Source organism: Drosophila albomicans, chromosome 2L (genome assembly GCF_009650485.2).
Source record: "Drosophila albomicans strain 15112-1751.03 chromosome 2L, ASM965048v2, whole genome shotgun sequence".
NCBI lineage: Eukaryota > Metazoa > Arthropoda > Insecta > Diptera > Drosophilidae > Drosophila > Drosophila albomicans.
In genome coordinates, this window is record NC_047628.2 from 2,115,975 (window position 1) to 2,132,507 (window position 16,533).

Sequence of the window (16,533 nt, forward strand, 5' to 3'; positions counted from 1 at the left end):
ATCCCACATAAACCAGAAAAAGTATAATATTTAAGGTGATATTTATTGTTCAGATCTTTCATTTCATTCTTTTAAATTATTTGCAGTACACGTTACATATCGACGATATTGTTTGATTTTTTTTATGACTACATTACAAAAACCAACCGTCCAGTTATAAATATCAACAAATTGCTTACCAAATAGTTCGTACATCGCACACTAAAAAGTGATTCAGATTTTGCTCTCGAATGTTTTCCTCGAACTAGAAAACTATCCTGCACATTGCTAAGTGTCTAGTACAATAAATGCAATTACTTTCACTTCATATAAAAATCCATTTATTTGACTCATGGTTTTCACATTTTGATTGAATTCTCTATGAAGAAGGAAAAAGGTTAGGCCAAAAATCGTTGTTGGTTTCTTTCATAAATAATGCTAATATAGAAGAAAACTTGAACTTCCTTACGATTAGTTAGTTACACATACGTTACGAACATACATTTTGATATGCGCGAACTAAGCTAGCATATTGTTTGTTTTTTCTTTTCGAATAAACACGAATCATGTAATGTTGATATAGGAGTTTTCTTGAGATTAATCCTTGACAGTTGCCGAAGATACAATACTAATTTAATGTAAATCTCCTTTGAGTACCCATTAAATGGAGTGGGTGTAATAAATTTGTGTAAATGTAAATGTATTGTAACGATCGGAGGGAGGCATCTCCGATAATATAAAGAATATGTTTATATAGGGTACAGAATATCATCAGCATCAGCAAACGTGTCAATTTATCCAATTTCAAATTACATATATTATTATTATGTGTATTATCGATTTGATGGTGTAGATAATTTCTATTCTCTGCACCGATGTTACTTTTCATATATGTATATGAATATTCTAAGATTCCATCTATATCCTCAAGCACCTATAAAGCGGGTATTTACTTTCCGAGTCTACAGAGGATAATTAAATTACCGATAATAGTGGTTATTTCTTGAGTTCACTATTGAATTGATCAAATCTGACACGAAAGAGAGAAAAACAATCGGACTTCGTGATTCCTAAGTGCTTCTCCATATTGGTAATTACGCATAGTAACTTTTCTTTTTAGTAGAAACGCGATCGAACCTAGATTTTAAGGTTTCTTTTTAAAGTGCAACGAAAAATGTATGGATATTTATCGATATAATGGCTAGCTTTAATGTGTTTAGGCCAAGAGTTTAGTTTTGGTTAATGGTAGGTAATGTGTGTTAGTTTTTAATTATTTAGAATAGCTTCAAGTAGTACAATAAGTAATTTAACTAATTATATATGTGTTTGCTCTATCATTTCAACATCATCATCAAATATTTCTTATCCATTCAAGAACTTTCTGCAACAAAAGATTCCCTACTATTATTTATTTCGATGCAAGATTTGTATTTCCAAGTAGCAAGTAATATACACATATATATGCGACATATATGGTATAAGCGATAAATGTATTTATGTATTTAGCTTATTGAAGGATCTTATCCTTTACTATTTAAAGAATATTATTGAATACAATTTCCTTGCCATTTTCGCAATAATACACTAGACTTTTTTGTGGTTGTCGAATGCACACCAAAAGATTCGTTACAAAAGCTTGCAAGGAAACGTTCAAAAATGGCAAGCATGGATGAGTTGGATGATTCAACTGTAATCAACAGATTTAAATTGACTCCTTGATGAATGTGCAATTGACATTTGTGAAATGTTTTGTTTGTTTTTCTTATTTGTTGTTTGGGTGTGGTAGTATCTGATGCTGTTGATGTTGCTGTGCTTGTTGTCTCTAGTTGCACTACGTTCTTGGACCATGGTAGACTTAGTCCAAGAACGGGTTTTGTCATACAGGCCTTTGATGATGTCCCACTGCATGCTGATGTTGATGCAATTGTTGTTGCTGCTGTTGTTGTTGTTGTGTGACGCTGCTTATGCTGTGGTTGCTGCTGCTGCTGCTCGCTCCACCACCACTACCCTTGGGCCGTGTGGGAGGCGGTGGAGGCGGCGCATGCCGCATGCGTTGCTGTAAGATTCGCGGCAGCTGAGGATGTGCCTTGTGTTGAGCTGGCGGTGCTGGTGGTGCTGCTGATCGCTGATGATGATGATGATGATAATGGGGCAGCTGCTGCTGCTGTAACTGTTGCTGATGGTGTTTGCCCATGGAGGAGGCTGCTGATGAAGAGCCGGATGCTCCCGATGTTGAACTTGTCGAGGCGTGCGATGTCGTTGAGCCCGTCGCGAGTTTGGTCGGCAAACCGCCGCTAGCCGCTGGCGATCCCAGAGCAGCCGCAATCACGGCTGGCGCCGTATTAAGCTTGGGCACCGCAACTGGCGCATAGGACCCATCGTCCTCGTCTGACGACAGCGAATTGGCATCGGAGGGCGTGCGGGATCGCGACGGGGGCGAGATGGCGTCCTGCTCTTGTAGAAATACGCGAAATCCCTGAATCGACTCGTTGAGCGCCCAGAGCTGCGACAACAGTGACAAATCCAATTGACGCAATCCATACATTTCACGTCGCAATATAGCCAGCTGGTTGTCAATGGTGCTGGACGCGTTGTTCGTTGGTGTGTGCTGCTGAGCTGCACCGTTGCCTCCGCTAGCGCTGTAGGTGGACGAGGCGCGACTGTGAACGCTCTCGCGATCACTCAACGACTCTTGCGTGGAGCTTAGGCTGCCGTGGCGCCCGTGGCCATTGTAGTTGCGATTCCGCGATGCTGCCGCCGTCGAGGTGGATGGTCCCAGATAGAGATCTCCAGCGGCCACGGTTAGGGCTACCACTGGCGCCACTGCCTGCAGCTGCAACGACGGCGACGAAGTGTGGGAACGTACTTGAGTCTGACTCTGTCCAAGCCCATGTCCATGTCCATGTCCTGGAACAGCAGGACCGATTGTGGTTGCAGCAGCGCTGAGACTTTTTGGCAGTGGTGGCAGACCAGCTAAAGAGTTTTGTTGTTGCAGCTGCAGCTGCTGTTGACGTTGTTGTTGCTCAGGGTTATCCATCATTTTAAATAAAATTTTGAGTTTCAAGCTCAACCGATTCGCTTATTGTTCTTCTTTGTTGAGTTCCTTGTGGTTGCTTTTCGATTTACTTATTTTTCTTGCTTCTCGTTTATGTGTGTGTATACTTCTCAAATTAATTTTTGCTTTTAATGTATATTGAATTTCCAACTTTGGCGGCACATTGGACACTGTTTGTTCAACGGTTGCAAGTTTAGCCACTTGACAATGCAATGCATGTGAAAGCAATGGGAGCAGACACCCCACACCAGGGGGCAATCGTCACCGGGCAGCGCACACTCGGGGCAAGTGCTCTCGAAGGACATGCGACAAATGCCACAGTTCTCATCATTTGCTATCCAACGCCAAGATGCAACTCCCGTCCATGACTTGATTGTTACTTTCATTTTGCGCACATTTGCTATCGAATATGTTGATAATGCTCATTCAAATGTACTATAAGCGATATACTCAGTCAGGCAGCTATTTTTTTCGTTCGTTTTCGCAAAAATATTGCTTTTTCGCCTACTACCTGAGAAAATAGGTCGAGCGCAGCGATGTGTTTTCCTCTTTTCTCTCGTTTTTGCCGTGGTTTTCTTGTTGTACTCGTTGGGAAATGTTAATATTAACATCTGTTATGCTCCAAATGAGACTGTTAGTAGATTTAGGGATGTTGTGTGTTTCGATTTGATTCATACATAAATGTAATCGATTGCGCAGATCGAATCGAAGTATGACCATTTATTGCTTGCCGTTAACAAAATACTAAAAATTGTAATTAAACAAGGCATCAATCTGAACTTTTTTGAGTTCATTGATGTTCGTCAGATTACTGCTTTTTCTAATCTTCATTTCATATCCATTGTATAGACATCTTAACAGAATAAGCAAGCACTTTTAATTTATTTAAAATGTGCCACTTGAATGTTGGTATACAGTAAATCTTTAAAATAAGCAACAGGGAACAGTATAATTTATTTAATTGAAAATATTTAATAATAATTATGTTACTTGAGTGCAAAATACAGCGATGCGATCATAAAAAATATTTAAAAATGTTGAATGCATCGATAATATCACCGATTTTTTACTTCCACCTCCAGCTATTGTAGAAATAATTTATTTAATTGTAAATTTCAGTTTCAAATTTTATCTATAATGTTTTCTCCTTTGAAGTATTTAAAAATGTTTTCCGTACGTTTAATTTATTTTCCAAGAAATATTTTCAAAGAAATAAATAAATTAAACGTACGAAAAACATTTTTAAATACTTCAAAGGAAAAAACATTATAGATAATTATTAAAAAAAAAGTAAACAAATTTAAAAAGTGCGGTTTTTGCAAAGTATAATTTGTAAGTATGCACTTGTTTTTAACATTACTTTGTGACTCATTGTACTTATTTGAATATTCTGTATTATGCATATAAAACCGAGTTCCATAACATTTCCTGGAGACAAATATATCCCAACGCTCAATTTACCATCATGCCTTGCAAACTCTTTTAAACTGTGTTGTATTCAGATCGTTGACGAGAAGTTCGTGTCGTCGTGCTGTGTCGTTGTTGACGCATTCAGTAAACCGACGAATGTTGAACTTGATAAACGTGCGCGTCGAGCTTTTGTCGTTCAAACCACGGTTTGTTTTGGTTTATTCCATCTGTGAAAAAGTACGTGCTAAAAGTCATTTCATTCTTTGATTAAAGACGTCGAATGTGGTAAATAATTAAGTGTTAAAAGTGCTGGAAACTCAATTTGAATATTTTAGTTCTTGAGAGTGAAATAAGGAGTTGATGAAAGCCTTTTTAAGCTTCAAGGAAATTGTGAAATAAATACAAAACAAACATTTATGATATGAGAGAAAGTATAAAATAGATTTGGGGTTCCTCGTACCTTGGGTTTATGTTTGCTAACATATTAAATGTGATGTGAATAGCTTCAAATGAAAATAATATAGAAAATTTTGATCAGAAACCTGTAATTGAAAACGCAACAAAACTGTTTTTGCGAATGTGTGTATACATGTACGTGAGTATGTGTACGAGTGTTGTACATATTTATGCTGACCCTGAGGCACAAAGTGTTGTGCACGAAAATTCGCGACTACTAACGAACCGTCTGTCTCTTTTGAGCTGTTAATGTTGCGGTTGTAATCACTTGTCTCAACTCTTGGGCGCATGCGTATGCGCACAAAAAGAGAAAAGAATACCGTTGTAATGTCGGATTCGCCAGATGCAGATCTGGAGACGAGATTCTCTGTTTCTCGTTAAGGTCATTTCTGAGCTTTTCCCGAGTTCTTCGAATTAACTGAAACCTGAAATGAACTAAAGATACATATAAGTATGTATGTACTGGTATATTTATATCAACATACATACATATAAACGTGAGTGAGTGTGTGATTATGTGCCTGCAATTACAAATCAAATGCGAATTCAATTTCTTCGATTTGTGCAAAATGTGGTGTGCTGTCTGTGAAAATGTGCGCGTGAGCAGTCATGTGCCTTTGCAATAAAAAGTCGCTAATAACAACAATATTCACTAATTTGTATTCTCGAGTGTATTTTAATGCGTGAAGTGCAATCACATCTTTGAAACAAATTGTTATTGCTTGAAAATTGCTTATTTTCAAACTTTTGTTTGTTGAAGTACATATGCATGTAAGTAAATGTCCATTGTTTATAGAGGAAGGGAAACTTATTTATATTTTTGTCGAGAGTCCAATTAATGAAGCTTGTAAGACACGACTTATGGCAAATATCAATATGATTGTCAACATCACAAATAATCGAAATTAGCCACAAAGGCATTCAATAATGATAAGGTTTGTGTCAATCGCTCAATGTCTGACGAGTTAGCCTCAAAAGGCACTTGCTATCTTAACTATGAACACTGTATAAAGCTTACAAACACATGTACACACATTTACTGTATACGTTTGTCATTTATAAGCAAAAGGGCAATTAGCCAACTGATAAAATGTTCACTCTAATCATGAATATGATATTTGGCTTGAAATCTTAAACACAATGTTTTCAACACACAAAACGACTTTATTGTATTTAGAGAGGTTAACCTAAAAATGCATTTTCAAAGCTATTTCATAGATTCAATTTTTAGTTGATGTATGATTCATTATCTTCCGTCTTCCAACATCTCTCGTGACTGATTGACTTTGTATTCAAGCAAGCGGAACTCAGATTAAGAAAAGCAATTATTAAAATTACTGAGAATTATCGACTTAAGTGCGTAGAATACACTTTGAGACACAATAGATACATTATATAATACTCACTCGCGGGAACGAGGATATACGTTGATGTGTATCAGAATGCGGAGTGAATGTTAAAAGCATTTTAACTTATCTATTAGGGTTGAATGATTCAAAACCTGTCCGCGCTTATATTTGGTAAATACGCATGCCGTTTCGTTGTAAATTGCTTATAAACAACTATCTCGTGGAGAGTGGCTGTGTCTTTGCATTTGTATGTACAAATACATATGAACACAATTTGTATTATGTACGTAAGAAGAATTAATAACTAACAATACATTTAAATACAAATTACAATAGCAATCTGGCTACCCATTTTTACAGAAAACAGAAAGGTTATTTGCTGCTGGAATCGTTTTTGTAAAAAAAATTATAAAATGTTTTATTCAATATTTGGTTACATTTTATTTGTTCCTAATATTTGGAATTGATTTCTTCAATTAGCCATTAAACAAAATACTAGACAAAAAGCTTTTAAAGACCTTGAGACATGTAAAATTAAAAAACTGTATAACAATGCATGGTGTGTGTATTTATTGAAACGTTGTTAACTTTTAGTTTTTTTTTAAATCATATATACACCAAAACTTTACTCGAGTTGCATTCCAACTTTAATTTAAGGTTCGGATTCAATATTAATTTCAGTATTTGACTCCATGTTGCATACACATGTATGTGCGTGAATATCAAGAGACAATACAGATAAATATATACATACATATGTGTGTATAAATCGTATACGATTACTACGCCGTAAATGTTCATTGAAACATTCAGGCCACTTCGAAAGTGTCAATAACCGTTTGCACGTTCGATGTTCATGGCCTATCGTATCTACAATTTAAACCAGACCAGCAAGCACTGTCTGTCCCCTTTTTTTGGCTTTGACAGTTAAAATTCAAGTGGTTGTATTTTGCGCATGCAATCGATCGATCGATGCAACGATCAACCGGTCGTGTTCCAATTCCAGTCGAGTTTCGCTGGTCTGACTTCATTTTTGTTTATTTATTTTTGATGCAGCTCTAACGCATACATAAACATTATTCATACATACATGTATGTATATAAAGTGTATATTCATTCGAACACATGAGATTAATTAGAGGGGATTCAATTTGAAAGAACTCGAATTAAACTAACATATTTTCGAATATGCAAGTGCATTATTCGAGTTAGTTAGTTTAAATTGAATACTTTAAATAAATACATGTATGAGAACATGTATGTGAGAGATATGTGAGAGAGTGCTAATTATTATAGTCAGTATTTGCAATCCAAAAAGTTAATGCAGAATTATACGCAGATTTATTGTAATCAAAGACGAATATGATCGAAAAAATAAGATAACAATCTAAAAAGATATTCTTAAATAAATTAATAGGTATTTTTTTAGTTTATCACTGCCAACTTCACAAAACACGCGCAACAATCTATATTGAAATTATCAATTAGTAAGTTGGCTGTAATGGAGCACTCAAATATTTTTCAGTCATGACTTGATGCTTGCGTTTAGCCATTGTTCAACTTGTTAGCGTTTATCCAATTGGTTGAGTATATATGTAGATACGCATAGGTATATATAGCTATAGCTTATTTTAATTTATGCATCTTTGCGTTTATTAGAGCGATTGCTTATATGATGACTCATACTTTGTTATTGTTTGCTTGTCATTTACAAAGTTATATTTTAAGAATGTTCGTGCAGACATTTAAGTTTCTTTTCGTTTTTTATATAATATAACATATAATCGATTCACTGGAATAGTCTTACAGTTGACTGTAACTGTTTTGAATTGTTTTGTTTATACCTTGTCTTTATACAAATATCCTTAGTTACATATATTCTTCAATACCCAGATTATAAATATAATTAAAGTACAAACAATCATACATAAATCACAAAATGTTTTGCGTCGAAATTGAGAAAAGCTTTTGCCAGAACTCTGATAACATATCTCTTCGCTCATGTTTATTACGATTATTAAGGAATACTCATAGGGCATCTCGTACTCAAGCATACTCTCTAAATTGTTTTGAAGTGATTACATGTTCAAGCTGAATTTATTCATATTGTGTTCCCGAATGCCTATTTAAAAACCAGTATATAGTTAGTAGTCGATTAATCTTGACTGTTACATACCCACAATACATTATTTAATGGAATGTTGATACGTAAGCCTTTTGGATTCTATAAATTCCAATTTGGATCAAAAGTATTGTGTTTAAATTTAATAACATTTTAGTTCTCACATTCTATCATATCTTCAGGTTGCAAGCATTAAGCCTAGAATAAAATAATTTTTTTTTGTTTGTTGTTGAAATATAATATAATATCATTATTGACGACTCTTTGTTACTATTAAAAAATTGTTACAAAATAGTCTTTTGAACTAAGGTTAATATTAAATATGCAAATGTTTTGTCAGAAATTTTATATTAGTTTTATGCACATTCATTTGCATTTTATTATTAGAAAACTCGATGGCATTAACTGAGTAACTAATAAGCTAATCGTATAATATACATATGTTATATATGAAAGCAAAATTTGTTTTTACCAGTGACAAAGAATGAAATTTTTATTTTATAGCTGTTGGGTAATAAAACTTTGTGGAAATTGGAAATGAAGGTTTGGCTATTAACTATAAGGGTCATCATCTGACCTCATTAAGTATACTATATAGTATATATTTTTATGCATCGTTAGCAGCCGAGATAATATGGCCATGTACATACATACATCTGTTCTTCTTAAATTATACCAAATTAAATACCGCAAATACACAATAATCTACCGGTCATATTCGGTATATTTATGAAGTTTTATATCCGAAATATACCATAGCGGTCGAAATATACCAGATTACTTCAGATTTTATCCGACCACAACAAAATTCTGAGGAGTCATAATACAGTTATTACTGTCTGTACCAAAATTCCTATCTGTAGCTTTAAAATTGGGCTTGTTATTTGAGTTTTGTTAATTTTCGCGGTGGAAGGGGGCTGGGAAAATTTAAAACAAACAAAATTTGAATATAGTAGTATATCGATATACCAAATCTAACCTTTCTTTTTTTTTAGTAATATTTTAAGTCTAATACCCCACTGATTTGCTTTAATTCAAAATGGGTAGTGGACATCTCACAGTCGAGCACACTCGACAGTACTTGCTTTAAATTTGTATTATTATAATTATGTAAGTAAATTTTCAATTGCATGCAAATGTACGTACATATGTACAGGATCGAGTAAACATTCGTGTAATCGACATCATCGCGTGATTCGGTTGAGTGGTTGTATGTTTAAAGCTATTGTGGTATTTTATATTTCTGTGACTTTTGCTAATGTTTCATTTTTTTCGTATTGTTTTAAGCGAGCGGAAGTTATTTTCAAAAATTCGCTTTCGTTTGTGTAGTTGTTATCTCAATGAAACTGGAAAGATGAACATTTTGATTGTTAAATCCAGTTTAAAGCATTTATAATTTCATATATTATATATAATGCCTTTTATTAATTATCCTTGTTGTAGATTTGGATTCATATTGGGGTAGGTATTTTGTTGCTCTATAATTTGATTATAATATATAGTTATTATTTTATTTGTATGGTGATAGAAAGGGCAAAATAATATCGATTTAATTATCATTGTCATTTATAATGTCACTTACCATTCAACTTTATAATCAAGATTTTCCCTTAACACTTTATAATATTGACATTTAGTTGAGTCTCAAATATGAAAAAAATGAATATAAATGACGAGAACAGACTTACGTAACAATATTGCGAATTTTGTAACCCATTCCAAATGAGTATTGAATGCATGTCTATTCTCCAGGGTCAGAAACAGTTGCTCGAACAGTTAAAGAGTATACGGGATACGGTTACATATCGAGCAGATTTCATCTGTAAATGCTTTTCGTTATTCATGAACTTGTTAATGAACTGCTGGGGATTTTTCATGCACTGGAACTGCATTCTCAAATGACGACTGAGCTTTGAACTACACCTTGTTTGTAAGATAAAAATAAAATAAAACAAAAAACTCGTTTTATTGATCATTAAGTATGAAGTGTAGTAAATGAAAATATATTGTGATTCAATACTTGTGTTTCAATCTTTGTGATTGCCCTTTGGATATTGTATGCAGTGTGAACATATGATCTTCCCTTATCTAATTTCAGATATACTCGTAATAATTCAATATAGTTTACATCACACATTATTGATAAATAATGTAGTGTGTATTGTTCGTACAAACCGAATTTTGTTTTTTTTCCTTTCATTTATCTTGTCAATAAGATACTGACTTTTTTAAAGAAACATTTAATGTGAAGATCATAATCAGTTATCACATGGTTATCCAGACTATAAAGAAATAATAACTTACGAAATAACATATACGCAGCTTAATGTACTTTTCGCATTAAACCCTAAAAGTATATTCTATGTTTTTCAAAATTTCCGTCCTCCCTTCGTCCAAGATAGACACTGGATTCCGTGATCGTGCAACCTGTGTTCGAAATCTGGCCCAAATCGCAGACGCTGTTCGGCTTGCTTATCGCTAAAAGTGCTAAGTAAACCAAACGCTATCGCAGTATAGGCGCAAGTATGTGCAAGAGTGATTGAAATATTCAAATACACTGTCTACCTACGATTGATACGCACTTCAAAATTGAGATGCTATGAATTTGCACTTTTGGTTATAAGCTCGTTATTCGACTGTAATAACAATGTATGAAATGTAATTGTATTTTTAGCATTAGTTCAATTAAGCAATTAAACTACATGCCGATATAATGTTTTAATATTATTTTTAAATATTGTCACCTTAGTTGCACTGTGCAAAGCGAAATAATAATGTGAGAGAGTAAATTTATTCATGCTTTTGCGAGTGACTAAGCGAGATTGAGGGAGAGCGCATTACCAAGAGAGTGAATACGTTCGGCGCAAGCGTAGGCTCGCTCTGGCTTTTGTCGTCGATCAATCGTACGATGCTCTCTATGAGCTTACGTTAACGAGTCAAAATTGGTTTCTTATAAAGACTGTGCATGTCGAATGAATTGGAGCTGGAGCGGCATACGTAGTTGACAAAAGCTTCGTTTGCTCGCAAAACTGTATTAAGCAAGACACTCACACATGCAATCGTAAATAAAATGTATGTTTACATATTTAAACTTATAGGTGTATGGGTTGATATTATTACAAATACATAGGCACAGGTGTGAGATTTGGAAACTCCGCGCTCTTTGTTGCCTGTCAACTAACGAAAGAGCGAGATAGACCGAGCGAGAGAGGGAGGTATGAATGAGCAAGAGATACAGGGAGAGGGAGAGAGATTTCAAGAGCGAGGTAGCATTGCGCTATCTGAGAGATACTCTTGGGCCTTACTACTTCAGTTGCCGATAAAACGTCAAACTGATTCCACGCTCCACGCTCTGCGTCACGAAAATAATTATTTTCGAACGAGTCACACGACAATACATTCCACAATACTCGTAATACATAAATGTAATTTGTTTCGCTTCTTCCATGTCGCACATAATCAGCAACAGAGAAGTAAATAAATTTCAACAAGGCGAAAACACTTCAAGCCAAACACGACAGCACGGGCCACACGGGTACATCGAGTACGGTAAAATTTTAGATACCCGCTTCTCTCCACTGTTCGGGGGCCATCAACATGTGCCGCTGTTGTCAGAAGTAAGCAAAACTTTAAATGTTATCCAACTTGACTTACTGCTAATATTTGAATGCCCTCCCAACTTACTTTTCTCCTCCATACACATATACTTATACACCTTTCAGCTGCTTAGAAGATTTATACTGGAACTGCTTTGAGGAACGCTTTTGCTATGATGAATCGATCGGTAAGTCTCAATTTACATATATATGTACATGTACATACTCATATATATATATATATTTATTTAGCTTTTTGCTCACAATCATTGTACTCTCTTTCTTTATTTTGCGCTGTCCGCCTGTCTTGTTGTTGATGTTGCTGTTGTTAGGCAGTTGATGGTTAGCCGGTGCATGTTTACCTTACGCGGTGCTTTGTTCATACATACATATATAGAATGTGTGTGTGTGTCTGTGTGTTTTTGAAGCCGTTAAATTATGCGACAGTCGTTTTCAATGTAGATCTTCAACATACATACACACACGCACACACTTAAGCACGTGCGCCTTGAGGTGAACGTGATTAACATGAAAGAGCGAGCGAAAAATAAACTTAATTTTATACATACATAGAAACTAAAACTAAGTAATAGCTGAATTGATGACAACAGATTTGAAGCTATCAATATTTGGGGGAAAAATAAGGTGAAGATTAAGAGATAGTTCCATATGTAAAAAGAGTGGATCAATTGCAAATCAAGACAGATCGTTGAAGTTTTAAGATTGTCTACAATGTTATTTATATCTTGCCCTTTACAGCTAACTACAATGCAGACGATGATGAGGAATATCTGGCTTCCCAGAAGAACGGCGTCATCATTAACCGAATCCAACCTACGACTACCGACAACAACAATCTGTTAACTGTGCCGCAGCCGATTTGCGACCAGCCCGTGGGGAGGGGTGGAAACTCTGGCCTGATGAGGTACTAATTAACGGGGAAAATATATCGTCGAATGGTAGTAAATTGTTCAAGCTCTCAGTTAGTCAATGGCGAATGCTTTCACACATCTTTTATTAAATTACTTGTGTATCTGATTTGAATTGCTGGCCATTGATCAATTGAGTTGACGACAACAAGCGACGTGCAAATGCGAACGCGAATTATTTGCCTTTGGCATTTGCATCTCGCGGTAATTTCATTCAATATCAATTTGCAGTTTTAAAATTAGTATGCAAATTTAATGTTGTTTTGTTGTATTGGATTTCGATCTCAACCCGAATAGCGCCAAGATACATGAGGAGGATTATCGAAGGGTGACGCAAACGAATGTACCGATGCTCGGGCCAGAGATACTGGCGGTGTTCGCCAACTCGCAAATCTTCCAGGATCACCAACCGACAAAGCTAAACCGTATCAGCACAAAGACTTACTTAGCTGGCGTCCACTCGCCCAACAAGGAGATGCCCACAACACCACGCCTCAGCGAGCAGGATCGCTTGCTGCGCCGTTTGGAAGGTAATGATGGCCATTGTCATGCTCACATCGTTCCAATTGGGGGCAGTGGCAAGACTAGTGGCAAGAGCACGCGCAGTAGCAGTATTGTCTCTGCCGGCGTTCCCAAGGTTAAGTTCTATCTAAGCTAAATGGCGTTCAATCGGCGAATTCTGAAAATCTAGCTCAAAGTCGATTTCGTTGACAAATCTTGGTAACTTCCTGCAGCAGTATTTGTGCCAAAGATACTTATTTTGCCCAGCGTAAATATGGGAGATACTAATTTCATTAAGACATTAGTGAGAAATGACTTAATATTATAAATATTAATAATTAGTTAGCCAACTTAGATGGCAAAGAGTGAGAAAAAACAAAAAAAAAACACTTAGATTTTATTATTACTATTATTATGTTATTGTAAGTACTTAGCTACATTTAAGTTTTATGTATGGACATTGTTAGACCTTGTAATGTAGATCTAATGAAATGAAAATGAAAATGGTAAAACAAAATAACAATTAACCGAAAACATACCGCATGTATTTTATAAACAATTTTGTACTTATATTTTTATAATTTGTTTATACTTATTGAAGTTGACTCGAAAGTTGAGAGGAAGAGTACGAAAATCGAAAAGCCCTGATAAAACAGTCTTGATGTGTAATGTTTGTATAAGGAAATGAAATTGCTGGAGGTATTCATTTGTCGAAATATTGCCCCTAAAGCAGCTACAACCAGTAAAGATACCGGTTACCACGCGATTCGCTCTTTAGTCTGGGACCCTTTCACGCCCGCTCTTTGCATAAATCGACTTCAATCGTGTGTCTGTATAATACACACTGCTATTTGTTTATTACAATGTAAAAGGTAACACTATTAAGGTGTTATCAAGATTGCTCATTTGCTGGGTTAGCCACAACACCATTACGCATAAAACAAACACCAGGTGACACTGTGCTGTTAGGGAAGGTTTTCGCGGATGGGAAGCTTTTGACCATAAGAGACTACAAATGAAGAGTTGCAAAGTATTTGGTTATTTTTAAAACTTTTGTAGGTATCATAATAAATATCAGGATACCATGATTATTTATTTCATTCATTATTGGCAATAATGTGGTTGGACGTGATTAAATAATTATTAAATATTTAAATATTTATCGACCACTAGAAGTAAGGAGCCAAAAAAAGTGATAATAAGTTTTAGGATGGCTAATTGGTGATAATGAATAATAGACAAATTTTATTATGACTAAAACATACATATGTATATAGTCTTTTCCCTCAAGACTATGCACATCGATTCTTCCATGGGTTCAGAAAAGTTGCACCACATTCAATAGATAATGCCAACCGTAGCGTAATCGTGTATGCTCCAATCGTTGGACAAGTATAGAACGTAAATCATTTATTTTTATTTTTGTTTACTTCGATGATAAGTAAAGCCAATATAATGTGTATACAGATAAAGTGAATTCGTGCTGTTTCTCCTCTTCTTCGAATGTTGTTTTGCACTCCATTAAGTAAAGGAAATAAATATTTGTACCCTGTACCCAAGATGTAGAGAGTTATAATAACTTATAAGTAGTCGAATGTAACAAAGCAAAGTAGTAGAGTCATGAACATGAAATACAATTAAAATTAATTGAACATATTAAATTGAAGAAATATCTGAGAGATGTTTGTCTGTGTCAGAGATCAATAGCGCTATAGCTATCAATTTTATTTATATTCAATACGCAAGTAATAATAAATAACAAACTCTTCTTAATAACTCAAAATACAAATGATGTTGGTCGAACTCATTTAGGATATCTTACGTCTTGCCCATTCTGACGATGTGTTGCTACCTTAGTCATTTGTGTTGATAGATTGAACTAATTAGATGGAAAACAATGTGATAAGAGCTAAAAATAAGTAAATTAAATTCATTAACTCAACTTTTTCGTATTTACAGCTGGTCTTCAGAGGGATGCCACCGACTCTACGAAGCCTGAACTTGAGGCTATTGTGCCTTCTGCTACAACGGAAAAACGAATCACATTCACATTAGCCCCCTCGGACTCGTCACCAGAGGGAAGTCAGACGTTGACCCCGAAAAAGTTCGAACCGATTGCAGAGGTAGATAAGGAAGAGGATAAGGATGATGAGGTGATATTGCGACCTCGCCTTATTGATCGCCATCCACACTTGATGCCAAGCGTTGGCGGAATGTCAGCAACATCGAAGCGCATTCTTCGATCTGCGAAGAGCGTGCCCCACATGAACGTTAGGGATGCGGTCAGCGAAACTGATATATTCGCGATCACTGGAACTGGCAGCCAGATCAGTATGACGCCCGAGGTACCATCAATATCGTTTAGCAATCTGCCGAAGAACTACGAAGACACGCCGACAATTGAAAAGTATCGCGTCTCGCAGAGTCTCTTCTCCATTCAGAATGCGAATGCAGCTCGGGCTTCGCAGGATGATTATTCCATGCCGCGCTACTTCCGCAGATCCAACATTCTCTTGACGACACAAAGCACTGAAATTCTGCCCGGCTCCACTTCGCTCGCATCCTTATCCACATCAGCTTCAGTTGCCTCTACCTCTTCATCCAAGGACGAATTGCGTCGTCCCGAGCAGGTAAAGAGCAAGCGTCTGCAGATGTTGCGTGGCAACTTGCCACCACTTCTTATCCATTCAGTCTCCTTCAAGCGCAATCGGGACGAAAGCAAACAAGTCGATTAGGCATTGTACCACATTAACTGTTTCACACAACGACAAAAGTATATTTACTAAATCTATTTTTTTAACAAATGTTAAAGGGAATGTATAATATTGAATGAAAAAAGTACACTCGTATACTCGTATGTTTGTTTAACCTTAAATGTTGTATGTATTGTAAACATTATTGGTATTATCATTGTATTACTGTTTATAGTTAAATGATAATGTTATGCCTTCATTGCACTATTGGTTGCAACTCTGATACCACTGTTATATCATTCTAATAAAGTGATTTTTGCCACTACACTATTCAATTTTGTATTTTATGAATTTGAACCAAGTTTATTATAGAATTCTGCTTAAATTTTCAAATATATTTTAAAATATGATTTATATACATGCATAAAGTGGTAAAAATTCTG

At 35.5% G+C, this 16,533-nt stretch overlaps 3 protein-coding genes across 4 annotated transcripts; 1 reads left to right on the forward strand and 2 right to left on the reverse strand.

Moving 5' to 3' along the window:
- Window positions 1–25: 25 nt before the first annotated feature.
- Window positions 26–3,032, reverse strand: LOC117565947 (MPN domain-containing protein CG4751). The gene has a single exon (XM_034245334.2). The coding sequence runs from the start codon at window positions 3,017–3,019 to the stop codon at window positions 1,856–1,858; it is 1,164 nt and encodes a 387-aa protein (XP_034101225.1). The 5' UTR covers window positions 3,020–3,032; the 3' UTR covers window positions 26–1,855.
- A 128-nt stretch (window positions 3,033–3,160) lies between these two features.
- Window positions 3,161–3,625, reverse strand: LOC117565949 (anaphase-promoting complex subunit 11). The gene has a single exon (XM_034245336.2). The coding sequence runs from the start codon at window positions 3,418–3,420 to the stop codon at window positions 3,163–3,165; it is 258 nt and encodes an 85-aa protein (XP_034101227.1). The 5' UTR covers window positions 3,421–3,625; the 3' UTR covers window positions 3,161–3,162.
- A 945-nt stretch (window positions 3,626–4,570) lies between these two features.
- Window positions 4,571–16,420, forward strand: LOC117565946 (uncharacterized). Of its 2 annotated transcripts, none has more exons than XM_034245331.2 (6): window positions 4,571–4,681; window positions 11,835–11,988; window positions 12,094–12,155; window positions 12,727–12,892; window positions 13,194–13,426; window positions 15,357–16,420. In XM_034245331.2, the coding sequence occupies exons 2-6, from the start codon at window positions 11,969–11,971 to the stop codon at window positions 16,130–16,132; spliced, it is 1,257 nt and encodes a 418-aa protein (XP_034101222.1). In that variant the 5' UTR covers window positions 4,571–4,681; window positions 11,835–11,968; the 3' UTR covers window positions 16,133–16,420. The 2 variants fall into 2 exon arrangements, with proteins under 2 accessions (XP_034101222.1, XP_034101223.1); XM_034245332.2 differs by having other exon boundaries at window positions 4,623–4,729.
- The last annotated feature ends 113 nt before the right edge of the window (window positions 16,421–16,533 follow it).

Excerpts from the sequence above, each read along its gene's own strand:
- LOC117565947 (XM_034245334.2), bottom strand. The coding sequence starts at position 3,019 with ATGATGGATAACCCTGAGCAACAACAACGTCAACAGCAGCTGCAGCTG.
- LOC117565949 (XM_034245336.2), bottom strand. The coding sequence starts at position 3,420 with ATGAAAGTAACAATCAAGTCATGGACGGGAGTTGCATCTTGGCGTTGG.
- LOC117565946 (XM_034245331.2), top strand. The coding sequence starts at position 11,969 with ATGTGCCGCTGTTGTCAGAA. Across the intron at positions 11,989-12,093 it reads ATGTGCCGCTGTTGTCAGAA|CTGCTTAGAAGATTTATACT; the intron begins GTAAGCAAAACT and ends TACACCTTTCAG. Across the intron at positions 13,427-15,356 it reads CTTGCTGCGCCGTTTGGAAG|CTGGTCTTCAGAGGGATGCC; the intron begins GTAATGATGGCC and ends TCGTATTTACAG.